Raw genomic sequence first — 15,243 nt, forward strand, 5'->3', positions numbered from 1 at the left:
TTTATTTCTATTTTCCTGTCTCTCCCCATGGATCGAAGCGGGATCACAACAAGGTTAAAATCACAAAATTAAAATTACAACAGCATTAAAACCACAATAAAATAAAAACATAAAAAAATAATTCCTGTGCATATTGAAACCAACTTGTAAAATATCCAGACATAACCTGTCAACAATAGACCACATATAATACAGCTTAGAACTCTCCAAAGATATAACTGACATGAACAAGGCTGAATGCTCACCAATGGCACCTCTTCAGCCTGACTATTGGGAGCAGACTACTGTGGTGCCATAGGGTTTTGTCCAGGGGCTGGAATTGTTCAATAACTTTATAAAAGGCATGGATGATGGGATAGAGAGCATGTTTATCAAATTTGCTGACAGCAAATTAGCAGTGGCAACTAATACCCTAGAAGGCAGAAGCAGAATACAAACTAACCTGCTGATTAGAGAACTGGGCCAAAATTAATTAAACTAAATCTTACGGACTACAGATAAGCAGGAAAAGCAAATGCTTAAATATAGGATGAGTGGCACTTGGCTTGGAAACAGTAAGTGGTTCCAAGCCAAGTGCTACTCATCCTATATTTATAAGGGCCCTAGTCAAAACATTTATAGGGGTCTTAGTCAATAGGAGTCAACAGTGTGATTTTGTGGCCTCATAAACCAATGCAACTCTAGCTTGCATCAACTGCAGTAAAACATCATTATCAAGGATAGTACTACTCTATTCTGCTTTGGCCAGACACTACAATTCAAAGAAACTGACAATTTGGAATTTGTCAAGATGAGGGTGACCAAGGTGGTAAAAAGTCTAAAAACCAAGCCCTGTCTTAGGGAGTGGATTTAGCTTGGAGAAAAGAAGACTGATAGGTGACAGGACATCCATCTTTAAATATCTGAAGGGATTTTGTTTGTTGCTAGCTGCCTTCTAGTCAATCCCACCTCCTGGTGACCCTGTGAATGAGATGTCTCCAAGCCCCTTTATCGTCTACCTCTCTGTTTAGATTCTGCAGGTCCATGGTCTTCTTGAATGAGTCTAACCATCTGGCATGTGGTCTTCCTCTCTTTCTACTTCCTTCCACCTTCCTCAGCATCATTGTCTTTTATATTGAGTCCTGCCTCCTCATGATGTGGCTGAAACATGACAGCCTCCATTTAGCCAGTTTGGCTTCCAGGGAGTGTTCTGGCTTGATCTGTTCAAGGACCCATTTGTCTTTTTGTTTGTCTTTAGCTGTCCATGGTATCTGTACCACTCTTCTCCAGCACCACATCTAAAATGAATTAACTGCTTCCTTTCTGTTTTTCTCACTGTCCAGCTCTCACATCCGTACATGGTACAGCACACCCGCATATGCTGAACGCCGCGCGGGGAGAAGGGGTGGCACGTCCGATATGGACGAATGGGGCGGTGCACTCACCACCGCACCACTACATGCACGAGCATAGGCGGTATTTGCTTTACTCGGGGGAGTCTGGAACAGGTTGGATCCTCCGTGTAAAGTAAGGGCGCACTGTAGTAGGGCATACAATGGCTTGCATGATTCTAACTTTAGTGTTCAGCTATATATCTTTACACTTTAGGCTCTTGTCTAGTTCTTTCATAGCTGTCCTTCCCATTCATAATCTTCATCTGATTTCTTGACTGCAGTCTCCATTCTGATCAATGTTTAATCCCAGGTTTGGGAAATCTTTAACTATTTTGATTTCCTCATTATTTACTGTAGATTGAATTTATATAAATCCTCTGTGATCATTATTTTTGTTTTCTTTCCCAAATACAGATTCATCAGGATTATCAGATGTGTTGGTTCTCCCATTTCTTTAAGAGCATTCCACAGCATTTTGTGATCTATGCAACCAAAGGCCTTGCTATAGTCTATAAAGCACATGTTAATTTCTTCTGGAATTAGTTTTTTGTGGGGTTTTTGGGCTATGTGGCCATGTTCTAGAAGAGTTTCTTCCTGACGATTCACTAGCATCTGTGGCTGGCATCTCTGTAGATGCCAGCCACAGATGCTGGTGAAACATCAAGAAGAAACTCTTCTAGAACATGGCCACATAGCCCAAAAACCCCACAAAAAAACCTATGGATGCTGGCCATGAAAGCCTTCGACTCTTCTGGAATTCTTTGGTTTCCTCCATTATATGTTTGTGATATGGTTCTTAGGGCCTCTTCTTTCCTGAAACCTGCTTGGACATCTGCCACTTCTCTCATCATATATGACTGAAGTCTATGCTGCAGAATTTTGAGCATAATTTTGCTTGCATAAGAAATTAATGCTATGGCTGCAGCCTTTTGTGTCTTTGTGGATGGGGATGTATATCAGTCTTTTCCAATTTGTTGGTCACTGTTTTGTTTTCCATGTTTGTTGGCACTTTTGGTTAACACTGGAATCTGAAGTGATACCATGTAGAAATTGGAGCAAGGATTTTTTGTGCTGCTCTGAAGACTAGGAGGTAATTTGAACCAACAGATTCAAATTACAAGAAAGAAATTCCATCTAAACATTACAAATAATGTCTTCATGGCAAGAGCTGTTCACCTGTGGCATAAATGGTGGACTCTTCTTCTTTGGAGGTTTTTAAACCAATGAAATGCCCGAATACGTGCTGCTCTCCTTATCCATTCACTATAGAATTTCCATACTTAGAATAAAGCCCTTTTTTCTTTAAAAAGTACTCTGCCACTCTTGTATTCCTTTTTACGTGCCTTAGCTTGGCTTAGTTCTTCCCTATGGTTACAGCATGAGAAGTGCCAGTGGAATTCCCCAGAAATATCCCTATGAGTAGCTAAGGTGGAAGCAGTTAATCATTGGGTGGTTGCAGCAAGTTCTTTGGATAAAAGGTGGTCTCAAGGGGTGCCATCCAGCTCAGGCAGGAGGGAGTGGGACCCAGAGAACCCTCATATCCTCCATGTGGCTCTCCATATATTATACTATTATTCTCAGCGACCTTCGCCACTTACCATAATAACTGAGGCTGAAAAGCACTGGTGCTCAGTAACACCCGAAAGAGCAAAGATTCCTCACTCCAATTTATCAGGAAAAGGGCTGGTGAGTAAAGTGACCCTGACTTGTAGTTACAGCTTTAACCAGATGGCTTCTTTTGCCCCTTCCAGGGAGCCAAATTATATAGGAATTTGTGTCAAAGAAAAGAAAACCACTTATACTTTGTAATGCCTAGACAGATGCCTCTGGGAATCTCCAGGTCCTCCAGCATGACTCTATGGTCAACTTCTGGCAGAGTTACGCTGGAAGATTTTGCAAGTAGCCCTTTTATCAAATCCACAAATAATCAAATCTGCTAAAGTCAAATTTGCAAACATGGAGGGCTGTCTGTATCAGTAAAAGAACTGAGGATCCTTGCTTATAGTTATAGAAGTTTACATCCACTGATGTTCATCTACCAACAGGACAACACTCATAAAGAAAGAAGATATTTTCCCCTCTGACAGCACCCCCACGTAATCTGTTTTGAGAAGTGGGATAAAAATTGTTGTTGTTGTTGTTATTCATAAGGCTGAAGGATCTTCCAAATATGTTGGGAGGGCTGCAGGGGGAAGAGGGGAAAAGTAAAGTTCTTTGGCAAAAACATTAGTCCATTCAAGCAACACTTTTTCTCTGGATGTTGCCCAGAGAAAAGAATTGTAATAAATGTGCATAAAGATAGAAAGTGAAGATCCTATGGCTGGGCAGAGACAGAATGTCTTTTTCAATTTGTGAAGTGCAAATCCATGACAATGCGTAGTGTACAGCAATGACAGAAAAGTTAATAAGAGAAAATAAGCAAGCCGCTACAAAATGTAAAGAGATCCTTCACCTGTCACCATACGTTAGAAATCTCTCAAGAATATTTTTACAAAAAGTGACATCTGTCAGTGTGGTTTATGTTTGTATTATTTAAAGACTTAAATCTTTGCTTAGAACCAGTTTACTACCCTGCTGTTGTGCTAGCATCAGAAGAGTAAAATTTGAGCCTCATATTATATTTTTCATATCTCCTTCTATACTACTATTATTATGAGCTTTAAAAATAACTTGTGTTTCACCCCAGATATATTTACAGCACAACTCTGGGATTTTATTTTATTTTTTGATAAATTTCTGTAGGAAAGGAAAATTTCTGAAAATGTAGAACAAGAACAAACTACAATCATCACCAGCTTAGTTTGCATACAGATTTTCTAAGGCAAGAAGCTCAAATTATATTTCTGAAGCACATGCATTTGAACAACAAAAATTAAACAGATATACATAACTCCATAACTCCCTCCATAACTGTCATCTTCCGCCCTATGAGGGAGTTGACCAGGCAGGCCCATCTCCATCAGGGTTAGCCTGGAAGAAGAGACTCCTCCCTCCAGTCCATCTGCCTTGGTCCAGGCCTCAGAGGGAGAGAAGAATGCTGGACCTCATCCTCTTCCCCACCACCATTCCCTTCTCCTTTTGTGTTGTGTCTTTTTAGATTGTAAGCCTGAGGGCAGGGAACAGTCTATTATCCCCTCTGTTGTAAGCTGCCCAGATTCCCAGTGATTGGGCACCATATAAATAAATCCTATTATTATTATTACTTATTTTAATTATGCCAGCTATTTTCATGTAAACACCACACAAAAGGACGAAAGTTATACCAACAAAGCATTCACAAGCCCAGGTCATCAGAACTGATGACAGAGGATGAAATCCAATGATATACTATACCAGTGTATGGTCTGAGCTTTCTAACTTAATGATTAGGGGACATAACCATAGCAGAAAAATTCCTCTGGTATCATTCATTAACAATTTTTAAATTCTCTTAAAACATTGTTTTTGCTGTGAACAAATATTTAACAGAATGAGACTTGGATGCTGGTGGGTTGCATGACCTCAACTGTACTCCAATGTAACATATGATATGCTCTTTTTGTACAAGCCTTTCTCCTTAAAAAGGACAGAAAGGGACTATAAAATTACACACACAAAGAACCACACTCCACATCATAGTGTCAGCATGGGAGAGTGATGTGAACACTTACTTTTCCTTTCCACACACATCAAGGTGTGTGAACCAATAGGCTCACAAGTTTTCTTCCATGATGATTGCAGGGGGAATTCCAGTCTTCCCCCTCTTTGAATAGAATAGATCCTTCTGTTTGAAGGCAGAAGTAAAATTTGTAGGGCATTTCCCAATCAAAGCAGGGGAAGGGTGATTTTCTCCTTTTCTGCCTACAACACTGTTCTATCTCCCACAATGACTTTGAAGATCCTTCTGCCTTATAGAACAGCATAGGTGATGCCAATGAAACATGTGGAGAGAATTGAAGAAAACTGTTCATCAGTGCTAACAAAACCCTGTTGAGCATAAGTCTGGACCCAACCCATTGTATTGAAGCAAGCTTTGAATGTTTCATATATCACATTAGAGAGTAACCTTATCCATTCTCTTGTTTAAATTATTATGTTCTCACTAAAGGCAAAAATAAAGGTTTACTACAAAATACCAGTAGAACCTGATCTGCATTAGAGGATTCAAAGTTGTTCACATATAACCCTTACTACAAGCTTAATACAAAGTAAGTAAATATAATCCCGATATTACAGTCGCAAAGCATGGCTTGGCTAAATCTGATTAAATGAGTCAGTGACACATGAGCACTTGTTATGTGCTATCAAATCAACTTTGATTTACTATGACCTTAAGAATGAGAGACCTCGATGTGCCCCAGTCTTTAAAGCTCTGTTTAGTCTGGCAAACTCAGGACCACGGCTTCCTTGTTTTAGTAAATTCACCTCTAATGTAGTCTCTCTCTTTTCCTATGGCCTTCAATTTTACCAAATTTTACCATCTTTTCCAATGGGTTGTTTTGTCTGATTGTATGTCCAAAGTATGACAGTTTCAGGTTAGTCATTTTGACCTTTAGTGAGAGATTTAAGGATTGATTTGCTCTGTATTAACTAAGGTAGGTCTGTACATCACTGTGCTATTGTGCAAAACACTAGCACTATAGAAATATGCAGACTGATATAGTAAGCTAGAATGGTTAAAAATCCAAAAAGAGAAGCACATCAAAATTAAACTAGCAAAAGTATTCAGCATCCTAGTCTGCAGACACAGTAACACTGTAGAAAATATTGTGACTTCCTTTGGCAGTGATCCAACTACTGTTATGAAATATATCCTTATTTAGGGGGATGATGAAAGGGGAAAAGATGCAACCTTTTCTTTTCCTTTTTAAATGGCAAACATCACTCTGATACACTGGATGATACACTCAGGTTTTTGCAAGAGCCTTAAAGCAGATTTTTTTCCCCCAGAACAAAACTGCCCTGACTGTCCTTCATTTGCTTTTTAGCATGGGATTTGGCATAAATGATTTGAGAATGAAGTTGTCAAATGATCCTGTCAGCTCCACAGCCTCCAGAACTGAGCTATGAAACTAATTAAATCTAACTTAGTCCTTTCATATATAACCTTCTAACAAAACAATCAGCATGAGCAGGAAGCTTATTTGACAAGACATGCTTCTGGTACAGAACCAGGATTGTTGCCTGGATACAAGGGTAAAAAAAACACCTGCAAAACATGAGTCATACCTCTATTAGCACAATACTTCAAATTATTAGAAATAATGTGATATTAAACATTTCAGATAAGATGGGTCTAATTTTCAAACAATGAAAAAAATGTCAATTCTACTCAATATCAGCACACTTTTAGAATAAGGACAGGGAGCATGCTATCATACAGATCTTTATTTATTGGATTTTATGCCCAATCTTTCATCAAAAAAGGGTGCTGAAGGTGACCAACAATGATAAAATGAATAAAACAAGTTCAACATAAAACAAATTAAAAAACAAACAAAAACTCATTAATAAAAGAACAGCATTCTGCTAGCTAGAAACCACTCTCAAAAAAAATCAGTTTAGTTGCTAGTGTGTTGTTGTTTTTTCATACTGCAACTCCCCCTGATTCTCACCCTGAAATTTGCTGGGCATGGCTGATGGGAATGCAGTCTAACTTCTGGAAAAAAACTGGACCTCCAACTTTATTTTAAAAACACCTTAAGAAATAACAAACATCAGATGGCACATTGAAAATCATTTGTAATTCTACAGTGTGATGCGGCAGCTAAAAAGGCCAATGCTATTTTAGGCTGCATCAATAGAAGTATAGTGTCTAGATCAAGAGAAGTAATAGTGCCACTCTATTCTGCTTTGGTCAGGCCAGACCCGGAATATTGTGTCCAGTTCTGGGCGCCACAATTCAGAAAGGACATTGAGAAACTGGAGCGTGTCCAAAGGAGGGCGACAAAAATGGTGAAGGGTCTGGAAACCATGCCCTATGAGGAACGACTTAGGGAGCTGGGGATGTTTAGCCTGGAGAAAAGAAGGTTAAGAGGTGATATGATCGCCCTGTTTAAATATTTGAAGGGATGTCATATTGAAGAGGGAGCAAGCTTGTTTTCTGCTGCTCCAGAGAACAGGACCCGGAACAATGGATGCAAGCTACAGGAAAAGAGATTCCACCTGAACATTAGGAGGAACTTCCTGACAGTAAGGGCTGTTCGACAATGGAATGCACTCCCTCGGAGGGTGATAGAGTCTCCTTCCTTGGAGGTCTTTAAACAGAGGCTGGATGGCCATCTGTCAGGGATGCTTTGATTTGGATTTCCTGCATGGCAGGGGGTTGGACTGGATGGCCCTTGTGGTCTCTTCCAACTCTATGATTCTATGATTCTATACGAAGACCAGATTGGCTTGCTAGGCCCAAGTAACACCTTCTGCCTGGCAGTACAACAATGAGATAATTTTGGGGAAATCACATATTGCAGAGCCAGCGCAGGTAATTTATCACTCAACTGAAGCCTAGAACCAGGTCAACTGGAATGTAGTACCTTCAACAAATGTGCAAACAAGAGGGCTGCTGTCATCATAACTGCACAAGAGGCTGAGACAAACAAATATTTTTAATTCAGCAAGGCAAAGAGTGCGACAAAGTGCTAGAAGAAATGTAAAAACTTAATCAGACTGAGCACATTTGTTGAGATGTGATTCAATGGGACTTACTTCTAAAGATATATGCACTGAACAGAGCTGTTATTTTAAGAACTCTGTCAAAAATAGTTTGAAATAACTTTTTAAAACTCCTATCCACGGACGCCTAGCCCACCAATACACCAAGCTTACTGTGTGAACTTTCAAATAATGTTTGTACAAAAAAAAACAAAAAAAAAAAAAAAACAAAACAAAACAAAAAAAAAGACACACCATATGTTCTGTTCAGTGCAAATGACTGTAAAATATGTATAAATCTGTTATGTGGTCTTCTGCAATCACAATTGCTATTGTGTTTTGCCAAAAATAGAACATGAAGAAATATGGGGAGGGGGGGCTTCTAGGTGTTTAAAGAATGCTCCTAAAATTTAATGCTGCAGATGTATTCTGGGTTTGGGGTATGTTCCCCATTTTCATTATTGCAGGGCTTCCCAGGCCCTCAGAAATAGACTGCTGAATTTGTTTGCAGATAGAAGAGGAGGGAATTTATAACATCTATCTCTCTTTTCTGTTGGTAAGGGATGGTCTTGCCAGCAGGAGCAATGTCTGAATTCAAATCAGAATTAATGATACTACAAAATTCAGGGAGATTCTTTAAGGAAGGAGTATGTATGTGAAAGAGAAAAACCAACAACCTACATCAAAATGCAAAGCTGGGGTTCACAGTAGGCAATAAAAGCTTTTGAGAAATGTTTAACCCTGAAATGCTATTCTTTTACTGAATTACTCAGAATAGATAAGCAACAAGTAAGTATTTGACAAAGAATGTGGAAAATTATGATATGTCTATAAATTATAAAATGTGGAGAATATTTACATGGCTGAAAAGAGAAAATTATTTTCTTTGAAGCTTAAGTTTCAACTTTGTCAATTAGTTTTTAAAATATTAGATGATACTGAAGGAATACTTACATACCATGCTCTTCAACATGCCCTGAAACCTTTCCTTCCCAATAACATTTTTTATCTTTAATGATTTACATGATCATGTATTGCTGATTATTCTGATTATTAACCTAGTTAATACTATATTAATAATCTTATAAATTTGTTTCAGTATCATATTTGAAAGATTTAAAAATCCATGTGAGGATTAATGTCAGATTCAACAATTAAATGTTTTGTTAAAACGAGTTATTTTATTGAAGTATCTGCTGAGTTTAGTAGACCTTTGACTATTCTACAGAGGACAAAAGTTAAAAACATTTAACTTTGAAAAACAAAAGACAAATACACAGACAGACAAAGAAAAAGCAATAGATGAAAATACCAGATTAGATCTTGCAGTGTAGTATATTTCTTCTGAACTGTCCAAAAAATCGTTACTGTCAGGCTGTTCGTCAGACAAAGACCAGAAACTCAAGTTAATTACTTTTAGACTGAAAGACTTCTATGTACAATGGGATATTTTGCATTATAGCTGGCTGTGCCAATTACACTTATTGAAGTTTCTTAAAGCTTATACAACATAACAACTGGATTAGTATAGTTTTTAGACATGTAGTATGACTGCAGGAAAAAAACGATAAAGGCAGGTAAAAGGTGCATGCTTATTATTCAATATTTATCTATCTTCCTTCCTTAAATATGGTTTTCACTCCTATGTCCCCAGTTTCTAGTATATACATTTCCAAATAGCTATTAAATACATGTAAATCCTCAAAGGTCAATAGCTGATTTGACCAGGTGTCTAAAATAATTAACCAGACCAATTCTACAACTTTATGAATGTTTACTATGAGGCATGATGGTTTCAAGTAGGTTTCAGATTAAATGAGATCCACTTTTCCCAAACTACTGACAAGTGGATATTAGGGCAAACACTAAAAACACCAATTATTCTTCTACTATATTTTGGTCAGGATCCATAAACTGTGAACCATAAGACCAGAGGGATGATGGTGCTCACACAACACACTCCTCTCTCCATGCCAAAAGCCAAACTGCTTTTGAATTAGTAACAGGTTGGCTTAGCCATGATTTAAACCAAATGACTTTTAAAATGGATTATTGTTTGCCAACCCTCTTACTGGAACAACAATAACTGAATTTAAATATTTTAAATATTTTAACTTTAACTGTTTATTGGCCATTGTTTGTTCTTAGACCAGTATCCAGTGTCAGTTGCTTCTTTTTAATCATTTTATTTTATAGTGCAAAAAACACAATTCAGAAACAAATCCTTTAATTAACTTAAGTTCAACCAAAGCACCTTGCTTTTAAAAAGCACTTTAAAAAATTAAACTAGTGGCCATAACATCTCAACTGCATTTTGCTACTTAATTTTCTGGTTTAGTCTTGCATTGCTGAGGCATACACATTAATGCAAAAACCTGGTTTAAACAAAAAATGAAACAAAACAAAAACAGGGTTTTGGTTGTTGTTGTCATTTAAACCTGGCTTTTTCCCAATCCTGTTACTTGGGCAGACCATATGGAATGAGGCTTGTAGGTTTTTGACCCATAATGTAGATTCTGCTGAGCTAGATAGATCAGTAGTCTGTCTTCGTATAAGGCAGCTTCCTAACCTTACTCCAACACACCAATACTCAGTGTGAAATTTAGAACATGAACCTTGACATTTAGAGATGTTACACTGCTCTTGACCAGAAGCACTGTTCAAGAGGTTAAGAAAAATAAACGAAGAGAAAAACAAGGAAATGGTCTTAGAAATAAAGACTAAGGCGGGATACACACCGCCATTTAGTACGTATAGGATACGTACTAGGGTTAGGAAGGGGCGGTGCTTCCGCACCCCCCTAACCCTAGTACGTATCCTATACGTACAAGATGGCGGCTCCCCTTCTACATGGGCGCCGCCATCTTTACGTACTGGACGCACAGCGTTCAGACGTGTCGCGGCGCCTATGACGTCGCGAGTCCGTGCCAGGTGCCTCGCGACGTCATAGAGGCGCCGCAAGAAGAAGCTCCGAAATGGAGCTTCTTTTTTGCTCCGCGCGGGAGTCGCGCGGTTTGGCTGCTGCGGCTCCCGCACGGAGCAAATGGCGGCGGCGGGGGAGCGCCGCAAAGCGGCGGTTTGTACCCCGCCTAAGAGAGGATGACTAATTATTTAGGAAAAAGAAATGTGATGCAAAAACAGAATCCCACACATTTAGACTGTCTTAACATATGTGTGGGGAAGGGTGGATATCCTGATTATAATTCAGTGTGAAAATATGACAAGGATGCTAAATTCTCACTAAAAGTTATACTCTACATGCACAAATCTTAAAATCTGCAACCATCTGCCAAGTTATCAGTCTTGGCAGTCATAGTCATGGAGCAAGAAAAGGGTTATCCATGTGTTTAAGAACAACATTTTATGAAGAAATTAAATCAGTTATTTGTCCAAGTATTTAAAAATGGTTGTCAACTAAGAAATAGCTTTATAGAACCCCCACATTATACCAGGCCTGACAGACAATGGAAGATATGCAACTATACTAAAATAAACATGACAGACATCTAGAATGGTGTTTTCCTATTGAATGATCACATACAAGACAGTCTGTACAGTGTCCAAAGAGATGCTTAAAATGCCAAAAACTGAAGGCCTAGACAAAGGTAGTTTTACCTTTATTTTGACTGCAGTTTTAGCAAGCAAGTGAAGGAACATGGTAAAGGATGGAAGAACAGGGCAGGAGGCAAAGTGGTCAATTCCTCTGTAATACTTGGCAATTTCTAAAACAACACAGTGTCCAGATTGTGTCCTGGTTTGTCTTGTTGGATGATATCAACTGGGGACTTCAGGACATAATACTAGAAAGATAATGTGAAACAGAGTGTTGTTTCATTGTCCCCATGCTAAAGTAGGGAGATGGGGGGGGGGGGGATGGCGCAGAACAGAGAGTAAAAATGAAAGCCACAGAACCTCAATAAGTTGTTACATTTACTGGACATTGCTATAGCAGAGACCAACTGTGTCAGCATAGACATGTCAATTAAAATGATGTTCATGCAAAAATCTGGGTTCAACTAGGGAGAGTGAACTTGGGCACCTACATCTCTTGGAATAGCTTTATGGTGCCTTTGGGATGATTTTCATAGGACCCAGAATGATCACATGCCTTCAAATGATAATCTGTTACCCTCTTTCCCAGCACTGCAGTCCCTGCCTCCACAGCTTATATTAGTCTTCAGGCAACTCGAAAGTTATCTACCAGATTCAGTGTTTTTGTCCTTATGTTGTTTGGTCTGTAACCTTCTGTTTATTGAACACTCTACACTTTGTGTCCTGTTTTATGCCATCTTATTGTGTAAGACTCTTCAATCCTTCCTCCTCTAAATTCGCTGTAGTCATGTAACTGCTTTTTCCAACTGCTACTACATATCCTTCCATGCAAATGACGAGCTGATCTTTAATACAAATAGGACTAAAATGGTTAAGTAGGAGCCAAGTTTTTCTAAGTAGATATCTGAAAAACTACAAAGTGATCAAAACACAAAGCAATAAACTAGAAGGAGAAACATACTAAGCTCATTAGAAATCTTTTCCTCAGATATATCACAGAGTCACAGAGTTGGAAGAGACCACAAGGTCCATCCAGTCCAACCTCTGTCATGCACAAACCTAAAATTACACTACACATTCACACAGAATTTGTGACCTGTTAAGACTCCAAAGTAGAATTCCCATAGATTATGTGTGTGTAAATTTTGGTCTGCTGTGTTTCGTGGCTAGAAGGCAATGTTGCCTCACATCAAGTTCCTCAAAACTAGGGAAATTACTATACAGACAGTGACTCTAAAATTTTGAAGTTATGTACAAAGGTATACTATACAGAATGAATCACAGGCTTCTCCCTCTTTTGTTATCCTACAAATCACAATTTTCATCTATATGGCATGGCTACATGACAAAAACCATACATCTCTTTGTTACTTACAAATTCATGATGAGGCTCTGTTTCCTTCCTTAAAGGTGGATCAAATTTTACTTGGCCAACTATTGACAACAAACAGAGATAAAGAAGGGTAAGGGAAAGACTTGTAAAATATGTTTAGTGTTTTATACAGATAACTTAAAAAACATTGAGTGATGTGGTTGTTGCCCCTTTTTTATTGACTGAGAGTAAAAAGAAGAAACAGAGCCCTGTAAAAGATGCTAGACCAATTCAAAACAAAACAGGCCAACGAGAAACTACAATAGTTGGAATTGGAGTTAAATCCAGTTGCTAGCCCTAACTAGAGTAGGTCCAATGAATGAATGCAATTTCCATTAAGTCCTGATATACTACTCAGGAACTGATTCAATGGATCTATTCTATTTAGGACTACAATTTCAGTTTAGGTCCAAGAAACTATACTCTTCCAAAATTAAACCTCTAAACTTAACTTCCAGCTAGATCAGCAAACAGTGAATGTATGGCCTTCCACCAGCTATTCTGGCCAGCACTGAAAGGAGCTGCAGTCCAAAAAACATCTGGAGAAGCGTATATTCAACATCCCTACATTTTCTTAAAAATATAATAATCAAGCTCTGTCCCAGGTGAACCTAAAAGAAACACTAACCACCCTATTCTACTTTCTTCACTATGGCACTGCTTCTGGTCTTTTTTGAATGTCTGTGCAGGAAAATAGTAGCAGTGGCAACTTTGGTGCTTCCACACAAAGAAATTATGAGAAAGTAGAGGAGGTATGTGCTTCTTTTAAGTTAACCCCCCAAATGGACTAAGTTTTCATCTTTCACCACGCTACTAGGATTAGAGGATGGTTACTTTTTTGACAACAGTTAATGCTGTACCTTAAATCTTGCCTTTACATCCTTTTTGACAAGTACTCATTCTCTTAGCCTTGCCTGCACCTGATTGACTTTCCCACACACTGCACAGCCACCATTTACCATAGTTTTCTCCTCATCCATCAAGCCTTTAGGGTGAACACAAACAGTTATACCTTGTAAGTTCTTTGGCATCATTTTGCTTTGTTTTATCCTTTACATCTTTTGTTATATACCCCTAGGTTCTACCCTTGACTTATGCCCAGGTCACATTAGGATCCAGAATTTTGGTCCCAAAACCTGCCCATGGTTTTAAATGGGGTTGACTTATACATGAGTATATATAGTAAACATTGCATCCTTTCACCACAGCAGAATTTAAACGTAAGAGTGAACAATATACAGAGAAATACAAGATAGCTTCCCATGTGCCAACACAATCATATCACTCTCCTGAAAAATGCTGTGGTCAAGATGACATGAAACTAAGTTTGCTTCAGGAATTCTTTATGATAGACCTTCACAATATATGGTCTACGTGCCACTTGCAGTCTGCCAAAGGATTATGGACAGCCCGCAAGAACTTCAAGGCTCCTCTGCCGCCTTGATTTTTTCTGGGAAAGAGCCCGCCTGTGGAGGACAAGCAAATGGCTGCCCTCAAGCCTCCTCCTCCAACCAGCTTTTTCCCGGGAACAAGCTGAGCTGTGGAGGAGGAGAACAGGCAAATGCTTGCCCTTCAAGGCAAGTAGTGCTTAACACTTCTTTACCATGCATGCAGCATCACCAAAGTCACTAGATGAAACACAGGCGCTGTACAGACCAGCGCCAGCCTGCACATGTACTAGGGTTGCCTCGGGGCATCCTTTCCAGGCACCCCGCAACCCTAGTACGTTGTAATGGTGGCGCCCTTTCTAGATAGGCACCGCCATTACAATGTCGCAGCCGTGCTGCCTCCAAATGGAGTGGCGCAGGCGTGACGTCTTGGTGAAGGAGCTCTGAAACGGCTTTACACGGCTGCGCCAGCAACACAAAGGAGAAAGGGGCCGAGTGGCCCCTTTCTCCCTTTCCCTGACACTGTCGGGGTATCCTTGGGTCATAAAGCCCCAAGGACACCCCTTTCCAGGCTGTGGGGAAGTGGCCTTTTGCCACTTCCCCGCAGCTTGGAAAAGCAGCGGATCGGGGCCTCAGGGCTGCCACTATGGCAGCTGAGGCCCCGATCCGTCGGGGAAAGGGGTGGTCTGTACATCGCCACAGTTAATCTATTTCCTACTTTTCTTTCTGCCACTCTTCTTCTGTAAAGAAATAAAACCAGCCAACCAATCTGGCTGTGGTACTGTGGCTGGGTGAAAAACAAAACTGTTCCCCTCTTCCATCAGTAGATATATATATATAGAAGAAAAGGCTTGTCCAGCCGGCCCCACTACATTTGCTCCAACACACAATGCAGAACTGGCTAATATTTTCTCTCTTTGTCTGGGAT

At 39.4% G+C, this 15,243-nt stretch overlaps 1 protein-coding gene across 10 annotated transcripts in view; it reads right to left on the reverse strand.

Annotated features, from left to right (window-relative positions):
* The window catches only part of MAP4K3 (mitogen-activated protein kinase kinase kinase kinase 3), an 81,222-nt gene that overhangs the window by 25,259 nt on the left and 40,720 nt on the right, over positions 1-15,243 (reverse strand). For 6 of the 10 annotated variants that reach the window (XM_042455613.1, XM_042455604.1, XM_042455642.1 and 3 more), the window contains 2 exons: positions 12,931-12,989; positions 9,316-9,378 (listed from right to left, as the gene is read on the reverse strand). In XM_042455613.1, the coding sequence (XP_042311547.1) occupies positions 9,316-9,378; positions 12,931-12,989 (122 nt within the window). The remainder of the gene's footprint in view (positions 1-9,315; positions 9,379-12,930; positions 12,990-15,243) is intronic. The other 4 variants (XM_042455636.1, XM_042455622.1, XM_042455661.1 and 1 more) reach the window with 1 other exon arrangement.

Source organism: Sceloporus undulatus, chromosome 1, assembly GCF_019175285.1.
Source record: "Sceloporus undulatus isolate JIND9_A2432 ecotype Alabama chromosome 1, SceUnd_v1.1, whole genome shotgun sequence".
Classification (NCBI taxonomy): domain Eukaryota; kingdom Metazoa; phylum Chordata; class Lepidosauria; order Squamata; family Phrynosomatidae; genus Sceloporus; species Sceloporus undulatus.